Source organism: Motacilla alba, chromosome 8 (genome assembly GCF_015832195.1).
Source record: "Motacilla alba alba isolate MOTALB_02 chromosome 8, Motacilla_alba_V1.0_pri, whole genome shotgun sequence".
Lineage (NCBI taxonomy): Eukaryota > Metazoa > Chordata > Aves > Passeriformes > Motacillidae > Motacilla > Motacilla alba.
The window spans coordinates 6,578,171-6,587,852 of record NC_052023.1 but is presented as its reverse complement, the minus strand read 5'-3'; the positions used below and the strand labels follow the sequence as shown (position 1 = coordinate 6,587,852).

General features: G+C 40.8%; 1 protein-coding gene across 6 annotated transcripts in view; it reads left to right on the top strand.

The window, feature by feature from the left end:
• The first annotated feature begins 1,155 nt into the window (after positions 1-1,155).
• Positions 1,156-9,682, top strand: part of ELAVL4 (ELAV like RNA binding protein 4) — a 64,797-nt gene continuing 56,270 nt past the window's right edge. The window contains exon 1 of one of the 6 annotated variants that reach the window (XM_038144446.1): positions 1,156-1,370. In XM_038144446.1, the coding sequence (XP_038000374.1) occupies positions 1,323-1,370 (48 nt within the window). In that variant the 5' untranslated portion in view covers positions 1,156-1,322. Of the gene's footprint in view, positions 1,371-1,655; positions 1,806-3,748; positions 3,841-4,307; positions 4,609-5,111; positions 5,397-5,581; positions 5,790-9,682 lie in introns of those variants that run through there. The other 5 variants (XM_038144445.1, XM_038144450.1, XM_038144448.1 and 2 more) reach the window with 5 other exon arrangements.

The following is a 9,682-nucleotide window of genomic DNA, read 5'->3' as shown; positions in this document are numbered from 1 at the left end:
ATAAATGAAAGGAAATAGGTGATGGTGCTTTGTTAGTGGTAAATCTAAAGAAGCCCTTATCCATCTAATGCATTTATTCTTTAACCTCAGCAAATGCCCTTTTGGGTTCTGCCTTAGCATAGGTAGTTGCCAGAGATGCCCAGGTCCCTCCAGCGGTTCTTCCCAGCTGGTAAAGACACTTTGTGATGCTCTTTTATTGTTCTTTCTCACACCTCTGCTTTCTGCTTTCAGTCTTGTAAGTGTTGTTTGTAAATCCTTCGGTATGAAATGACTTTTCAAATGTATTTGTACAGCACCTCACACAAAGATCCCAATCTCATTCATGCCTCTGGGTGTTGCTGTAGAGCGTTGAGTGAATTGGTATTTTTTATAGTAATGGAAGTATTTCTTGAGGTATTTGACCTTAAATAAAGTGGAGAAAAAAATACTTAAATAGCTTGCAGACATGATGGAATAGGGACAGTTTGATACCTTGGGAGACTTAGGTGCTATTGAACACTGGATCTTTTCCATGTATTTCAGTCTTGTGCTCTGATGCGTGCAACAGTGGTTTAGTAAATGAATTTAAGCCACAGTAAGTCATAGCAGTATCTTATCAAGTTGTCTTCAATTTGCTTGAAGGTATAGTTCATATTTTCTAGCAGAATTATTTACATGCTGGATTTTGCCTTTCCATGAAAGAACCCTCTTGTGAACATAATGCTGATTTTTGTTCTTCTGTAGTACAAGCCAGTTAGTTGGGTGTGCTTTCCCTTTTAATTATACTTTGTTCTCAAAACTGATTGGATTTTACCACTTTCGTTGAATGAAAAGGTCCTGTATAAATTTTAAGGTCCCTTTAAAAAAAAAATCTGTGTTAAAAGCCAAGTGATTTTAGGGTTTTGTTCATGGGCTTGCTGCTGGGGAGGAAAGGGCATAAAATAGTGACAATTCTTTTTCCTCCTGCTTGATAAGTGTAGGGGAGATTTACGTTGTGTATCGCAACCAGCAGCTATTCCAAGAAAAATCTCTAAGATGGTTACTTGGATCTGTGTACACTGCCCACCTGGTGGTTATGGAGTGAACTGTTACTTTAAAGAATAGTTTAAACAACAGCCATGTTTGGGGCAGGCTAATCTTGCAAAGAGAGCAGTACATATAACAGGAGTCTACAGTGTGATAAGGGGAAAATTCAGCTCACTGACTAGATGTTTTAATGTGCGAACTCTAGGGAAATAACATATTGACTATTCTGTTGTGCGCAAGAAAATTGAAGAACCCTTTGCAGACAGAGGGCTTGCAAAGGATTCTTTCTGTTTCTCTTAACCAAAATCTGTGGCAAGATGTTTGAAATCAGCAGGACGCTTAATGCTGCTTTGTTAAATAATGAGGTAATATTTTGTCACTTTTTCTGGGCAGCATCTGTTTTTTCTCCTTTTTCATATGTTGGTGAAGGATTCAGTTTAATCTTATGCAAGTAAGAGATTTTTTTTTTTAAAAAATCATTCTTCAATTTATTATTTTTTCTTTTTGATGCTTTTGGAGAATTGGGTTGTCTTTTATTTGCGGTTTCAATCGGCTGCTGTTGCCTAGGACATTATGCCACGTAAGGCTTCTAAACTGCACGGAGTAGGTAGTTATTAACGCTGAATTGGCTTCTGGTATAGTCCATCTGGGCTCTGTATGAGAGAGCTTGCTAGCGGCTACTGATGCTAAGATACCCGCAACCTTTGGGATGTATGCGTGGTGGAGAGGGGCTCAGTGATATGAGATCACTTCTTTTAAGGGAAACTGTCATTAATGAGTCAAGAAACTGCTCATTTATGGTAAGGAGAGGGAGGGGGGGGCTGGGAAACAACCCTGTGATTTCATTTTGATATTGGATTAGCTGTTTAAGACAAGTTTCTTTTTGTGGGGATGGAAGATTGCACTAAAAATATGCTTTGCTCAGGGGCTTGCTGGCTGATGCTGGAGAGACTGTATAGGGAATGTGATGCTTTACAAATGTCACCACCGTGATGCGGTGGTCAGTCCCTTTCCCTGAAAGATAAATGGTACTATTGGAAACACGAGAATAAGGTTGACTTTTTCAACAATAGGATTCTGCCTTTGTCTTGCCAGAGAGAGGCCTCTGAGGATGTTTGAGCATTTGTTTTAGTGTTTCTCGGAAAGGCTGCGTGTGTGGGGTGCTTTTTGGGAAAGCGGTCAGTGTGCGGAGTACCTGGATTCATAGATGGATAAGATTAGCTAATTTTTGAGAGGAGTAGCGTGTGATTATTGTTTCAGAAAAATGGCTGAATCTTGATATGCATAACGAATTTATAGTAACAAAGTAGGCTGAAGTTGAAAAGACTTAAAAATAATTTCTGGATGCCTTCTCTGGTGTTATTAACCCCTGAAGAGACCTTAAGTAAAAAATATGCATTACAGCTCTAACTTTAATATTTGATGTATGTTTGCACAGGAATCTGTGGTAATATACTAGCTGTTGTAGCATTTTGATGTCTGTTTTCAGTCTAATGGGTCACCTAAATTTGAGTCAGGAAATGTATCTTACAGGCTAGTTTAATCTATGCTAGTTTTTACTAAGCTACAAATGTGCTCAGAGAGATGCGTGGTGAGAGAAATCCTCTGCAGCCTTTCACATTGTTCATATTTTAATTGAATTCAGTGCTCATTCCACTAATAGATTGTATGATGTTTTTTAAATGTGATTTTTCTCCTTGCTTTGTTTGTGTATAGCTGGATTTTATGAGCTTTACTACATTTCATACGTTTTATTGGTGTGTTTAGTCTCTGTGTGTGTTTGAGCGTATCTATGGTTTAAAGAAATTTAAAATGTACTGAATGTCAGTCTCCAGCTTAGCAGTGTGGAGGGAATATTTATACTTTTAAAAAGATGAAACTTGTAGAACCATGATTTGATTTATGTGTTTTGAAAATGGTTTTGGTGGTTTGTAGCCAGGTTTTCTTTCTCTAGGAAAGAGCTAAGTGAGCTTATAATGTGGCCCATCCTAGCTTTCTCGGTTTTCAGCTCTTACATTTAAAAATGCTTTCAATGGTACTGAGTTTTTTTTAAAAAAATAAGGTAATTTAGTTGTTGAAATTAATCTGTGGATGGTAAAACTAAATGATCCTATGTATATTAATAGAGTAATACTTGGTTGCTTTAGTTGAGATAAATGGAAATTCAAGGTTTGTTGTAATTACAGAGTGCAATGCCTTGTTACTTAGTACAGAACATGCGTTAGGAAAATAGCTCTCAAGTAAAGAGAAAGAAATGAATGCTTCCCAACTTGTGAGAATTCTTACAGAACTTGCCGTGGTCGGAAGGGGGTAAAATATTGCTGCTTGGAAGTGAAGTTTTGTTAGTTTGTCAGTGGCAGCGAGCAGAGGATTAATGAGTGTGCATTGTTAAGTTGAGCACGTTTCTCTAAGGCTGGGAAAGAAAATTCTTTTAAATGCCCAAAGTTCGCCGTTGTTTTATTTCCTGTCGAGCTGAAGAATAATGAAGCGAGGTGGCAAAATAATTCTGAAATACTACTGTCGTTCGGGGGGAGCGCCCGATAAAGAGGTGTCTGCTGTACCTTAGACATTGTCAAGTGGCAGCAACATCAAATCCACTTCTTTAAAAATACGTATTTTAGAAAACCTCACCAGGCAGAAGGAAGGCGAGATGGGTTGATTATTAAAATCAATAGTACCTGAAAATAAATGCAGCTTTAAATGCACGTCAAAGTGCTTTTGTTGTGCCTTTAAGCCTAGAGGCAGATCATTAAATATGCATTTCTCCGGAAAGCAACTGTCGAAAAAGATAAGGTGGTTAAAATACGCCGGACCTGGGAGCGGGGCGCGCAGGAGGTAAGGAGATGTAGGCACTGGAGCATGGCCGAGGTATGGCACCGCCGGGCCCAGGGGTGGGAACAGGGGGAACCAAAAAAAAAAAAAAAAAAATTAAAAAAAAAAATACGGGGCTGCGTGTTGTTTCTTCAACCGGGCCTTAATTACTAGACACAAGCAGCAGTTCAGAAATCTGGTCTCTGTTGTTGTAGAGGTCACCGCATCATTAACATTGTCAATCTGGCAGCGGCTAATTTCAATAGCACCTGATGTCGCAACGCCTCCCCCCCCACACGCACCACACACACCCTCCCTCCCCCCTCCCGCTGCCCCCCGCGCGCGCGGCGCGCTCGGCCAATCAGCGCGCGGCGCCGCTGACAGATGGTCCCATAAATGGCGGTAAAGGGGCGACGGCGGCCGCCAGTCGCAGCAGGGCCCGCGCCGCTCCGCGCGCTCCGCTCCGCGCGTCCCGCCCCGCGCCGCTCCGCCCGCCGCCGGCGCCGCCGCCCTCCCGCCGCAGCACCACACTGAGACAACGAGATAATATACTTAGCTATTATTATTATTTATTATTTATTATTATTATTGTCGCTGCCGCTATTATTATTTTTATTATCGATAATAATTTCTCGCTGCACAAACGTCTAGCAGTGTGCTTTGTGGCTCTTCAAAAAAAAAAACAAAAAAGAGAATAATAATAATAAAATAATTCCCTGAAACCTTAGCAAAACCGTTAGAAGAGTTGAAGCCTTTCAAGACACCCAATATTTGCCATTAAGAATGGTTATGGTAGGTATTAGTAGTTTTAAAATCTGATTGTAGCGGGTTTATATAGAGGTAGATATAGAAGCTAACATACAGGTTTTCCCCGAATCTGCATCATTCTCAGTCTGTGTTTTCCCATGAATTTAGTTTTCTGCTACTGATCTGTTTGTACATGATCTCTCCCTTTCCCCCTCCCTTTCTCTTTCCCCCTCTCTCTCGCTCTCTCTCTTTCATATTTAATGTCTGCGTATCCTTTAATAAAGGATGTACTTTGTCATTTTAAGGTAATTGCGATTTCTCTCAGAATAAAGAGAAAAGCTCATTTCTAATGCAAGGCTGGTATGTGGCTAACTGAAATGCAAAAGGAAGAAGAGGCTTTTTTTTTTTTAAGGGTGGGGGAGAGTTAATTTCCACATTGACATTTTGAAGATACAAATGCAGAGCAAAATCCTTGGGGTGGGGGGGGGGGGGGGGAATGTTTAAAAAAAAAAAAAAGCCTCGAGATTGGTAATTTTGTTTTTGGTGGACTGCGCAATAGGTATGGTAATTTTAAAAGAGGGTGATTTATATGAGCTTCAGTAAATGCTGCATATTGTATTTCAAAGAGTTTCCTGTCGTGACCTCATAAAAAGAGGAGGAGGCTTGTATGTGTTGCAGTGCCTAGTATATGTCGATTTTGTTGCATCGTTGGGCAGCAGCGCTGTAAGAAGGAATGTCAGCTTTTACATAACGCTCTTTTTGCTTTTGACTCTGTGAGGGGCTGTAAGGGTCCATCTTTGTGATCACAGATGGAGTGGAATGGCTTGAAAATGGTAAGTGAACGGGGAGAGCCTGCTCGTGGGGTTTTGTCTCGTTTCTCGTGTGCCTCGCGAATTTCTTTTGTTCAGGGCTGCGGATCGTGAGTCATAAAATAAAATTAGAGAGCCTTGTTTATTTTCTTTTTTTTTTTTTCCGGTGGGATATGTCTGCCTGTGTGTGTGCATATGTATCTGTACATCCATTTACCGTGCCTAGCTGCGATGGCACTCCACAGCGTTTCCATTGAACGTTGCGTTTCAGTTGAGCGCGGATGGTCTCTGCTGACAGTCACGGTGTCATGGTACCGCGTGTGCCTGGCGGAGCGGGCGGCCGATGATGCCTTTTAATCTCCGTTCCTATTACACCAGCCTTAAATACAAACCTAATAATCGCCTCTAAAAATCCAGGTATCGCGTTTCCCATGGAGCCGGTGCTGTCGAGGATGGATGGGTGGATGGATGGAAGGATGGATGGATGGAAGCAAGGGTGTGTTTTTTTTGTGTCGGGGTGGGGGCTGGGGTTGGGGGGGTTAGGGGAGAGCCGTGTTGTTTTGTGCTTTTTTAAATGCCGGGAGAAGTCAAAGCCATTTATGTGAAAAATAGTATTTCTATTTTTAGCCCGTATTCTCCTGGCGGAGGAGCCCGGACGTGCTCATCTCGTCCCCTCTTTTGTGCTTTTCCTTACAGATTGTGCAAAATGGCATGATCAGACACACAACTGCGGGCACCGGGGCTGCGCCGAGCGGGGCGACCCGGGTGGGGGCTGGGGCCGCCCGCACAATACCCGGCCCTCCTGCCAGCCCCGGGATGGGGGGGCGCGGGGACCCCCCCTTCCCCCTAATTTAACGTTTTGCAGACTTTTGCCGCGGATATTTATTATAACCGGGGAAACAAAGCGACGGTCTTTTCCCATTCTTACAGGATTGTCTTTGTCTAGCTGCTTGTTTTGATGGGTGTAAAACAAATAAGATTAGACTGAGCAGCCGAACTGAAAGCGATAGCTGGGAGGAAAAGCCAATGAAAGGTTGCCGGGGAAACGAGCATAGGGGAAGCTGAGTGGGGGAGCAGGTGGCAATCATGTGGGAATACTGCAAACAGTGTAAAAAAAAAAACCCTAAAAAAAAAAAAAGCAGGGGCTACCTCGATTATCTCTGCTCTTCTTTGTGGCAGTCACAACTTTAATTATTCTTTATAAATAGGTGTTAATTACATTTCTGGCTCAGGCTTACAGTGATTTCTAGAAATCTGGTTTTAAGCATCTGTTCTTTCTCCTTTGCAAAAGAGGGTTATCTCTTTTTTTTCCTTCCCCCTCCCTGCTGTGAAATTGTACGTGCAAAAAATTGCAAGGAATCCTGTGAGGCAGTATAAAAAAAAATGTAAATTATATTGAATGAAGTTGACAGAGGTATAATAGTGAACTCCCACAGCTGATAGCTTCTGCAAATCATTTCTTAGAATTTTCCAGCAAATGTCCCTATGAGAACAGTAGGTAGAATGAATTTACCCTAAGCAGTGATTTTGTGTTAAGTGATATTGGTATTTTTACAAAATCAGATGGTTATATGGCAGAATAATCAGTTCAGGGGAGTTCACCATATTTTAGGGTTTAGGCACTGAGAGGAATTTACAGAAATACTGAAATTATTCTTCTCTTCGTCTCCGGCCCCACCTTTAGCCACAGTCTGTTCTCTATCTGCTGGAGCAATATCCACTTCCAGTGTCGGGCTCCTTGTGGCAACTCTACTTTTTAAACCACAGCTGAATATTTTGTTGATCGTGATGGTCTCTTAATTGTAGTGGCAAACAATACTGGGAAATAGCTGGTGGTGCTAGAAGTGTTAAAAAAGCGTAGTAGACTAGTAAGTGATAGACGGTAGCGTAAAAGATATAAAAATGTGGTTGCCCAGAAAATGTTCATCTATCACACATCAGGAGGCATAAGAAGCAAAGCAAGAATATAGAACACGCCTTTCTTTCTGTCTTCGGATTTGCAGATATTTTTACTTTATTCCTTTCTCTAGTGCAGGGTTACTTTGAATGCGAATTCAAGCAGGGATAGTAGTGCTTGGTTGAAATAGGAATAAAAAAGAATTAAATACCCTTTTTAATTTGTTTTGAGTATTGCTTCTGCTGCAGTCCTTTCTGTGAAAAAGTGATTGAATGGCCCTCTGAAAACTGCCCTGCTTTACAATGTAGAGGGGGAGAAAAAAAAATCTTGAGGGGGTGTGTGCGTGTGTAAAATTCCGTATTTTACAGTCTGTGCATGTGCAGAGATGCATTCTGACATGCATTGTAGTTGTACGTGAGAGTAAAATAATTTTTCTTCTGTCCAAAACAGAGATACTGTGTTCTAAATCTGTTAACTTAGTCATGACAATAAATAAGGGTGCCTTTTATTATACACAGCTGCATTGTTTGTTTTAAGAGTCATCAGCTAGTAGTTACATTTTCATTTTCTGTTCAATTTCGTGTTTCTACAAAGATTTAAAAATAATGAAATCCTTGTTTTATGGTGCACGTGTTCCTGCCCTGATCTTCCTCTTTTCTTTGTTTTAAGATTATATTAATGAATACAGCCTGCATGTACATAGTGACATTTTCTTTCTGCATGTAAAAGATTGCATTGTAAATCTTCCTATAGAAAAATAGCTCTTAAGTTAGTGAAACAGAATTAAGATTACTAGTAATTCTAAATGATGAAAATGTAAAACCTTTCTGTTGAGACAAAAAGATACAGAAAATATAGTTGTCCTTAGACATCACATTTTTCTTCTTTTAAAAACTGTTGTCTTGGTGTACTAGTCAGAGAGGAGGCAATCTTACAATTGGATATTGATGCAATGCGAATACCAGCCATCAGTTTAAAATCCTGTCCCCATGTACTCTGCTAATCAAGTTCCCATGTTAGGTACAGGGATGCCTCTCCACTGGTGACTGGCTTGGTAGCCTCCTTTGCTTTCTTACTCTTTATTAATATACCTTTTAGAGCTCTCTCAAAGTGAGCCCAAGCTGTTGTGACAAAGGATGGTTACAATGAGCTGGAAGGGGTGTACTTAAAAATCCCATTTGAATGGGTTTGAAATAGTCTTCATCATCTTCATTTGGTCCTGTTAAATATTGTGACTCTATTGAAAGAAAATCTAGTTGCATTAATCTTTTGTATATTTAATAGATTAATTTTTTTTTTAAATAACATCTTCTAATTTACAGAGAATGGTTTTTTTTTTCTCAGCCTTCCTATTTGGTATGCTGGGAGTGTACTAATTAAATGCAGGTTATTTTCTGTGAGTAATTGTCATACTGTTGGTACCTAACCTAGAGCCACTCTACACCCTGAGGTTTTTCAAAAGAAATACGGTATGATTGCATCCCGTATTCCGGCAGGGGAATTTGGTGTCTTCTTCGGGAGCTTGGACTTTGAAAACAATTTCAGCAAATAGCACAGGCAAGAAATGGACAGTGGCAGAGAGTATTATGGTGTGAGAGATGCAGATAACTTGACAGACCCATTTGTCCATTTTGGCAATCTGTGTCCTCTGGACGCCTCACTTACATGCCTGGACACATTTAAATGTACATTTGTTTGTCTGTGGGACAGCTAACTGGATACACTCCGATGCACTGGCAAATACTGCAATGCAGTATTTTTTCAATGTCATTGGGGTTTTGGGGGAGAAGTGGGCACAAACAGTTTTATTGCAAGTGAGGTGATGTTAAAAAGTGTGGTACCTCTGTAAGGGATAGGCCAGATTTTGCAAAATTCGCTAATCTGTGATGGAAAGTCACCTCTCCCCCTTGCACTCCTCTCGTTCTCTTGCTCTTTTCCTTTCTGTGTAGGGTGGAGGAAGAGATGGGTACGCGCGTATTTGTGTGTGTGTTTGTGCATGTGTATCTTCCCTTCCCATTTGAATGGTTGTTAAGGAGAACGCTGGGCTCTGGATGAGGAGGGAAAGGGTGTTTGTGTAATGTAACACTTCCCAACTGTTCCTGTAAATGTCCAGTTACCAGCGGTGTAGGACTTGGAGCAACTTTAAAAGAAGGCACATTTTTAATTTTCTGAGGAACTTTGTGAGGAGGAGGGCAGCGTTGCAATTCAGCAAGTATGATTGATAGATTAAATCCTAATAAAACATGTTTAAAGGGTGCCTGTACCTTGCCTTAGCCTTTGGGTATGTTTAACCATTTGAGATAATGTAAAGGGAAGATGTTGGAGAAACAGATACTTAGAGACTGCTTGCTTGCTTTTCCCCTCAAGTGATCAGTCTACTTTTTAAAATACTGGAATACTTTAGGTGCAAGGG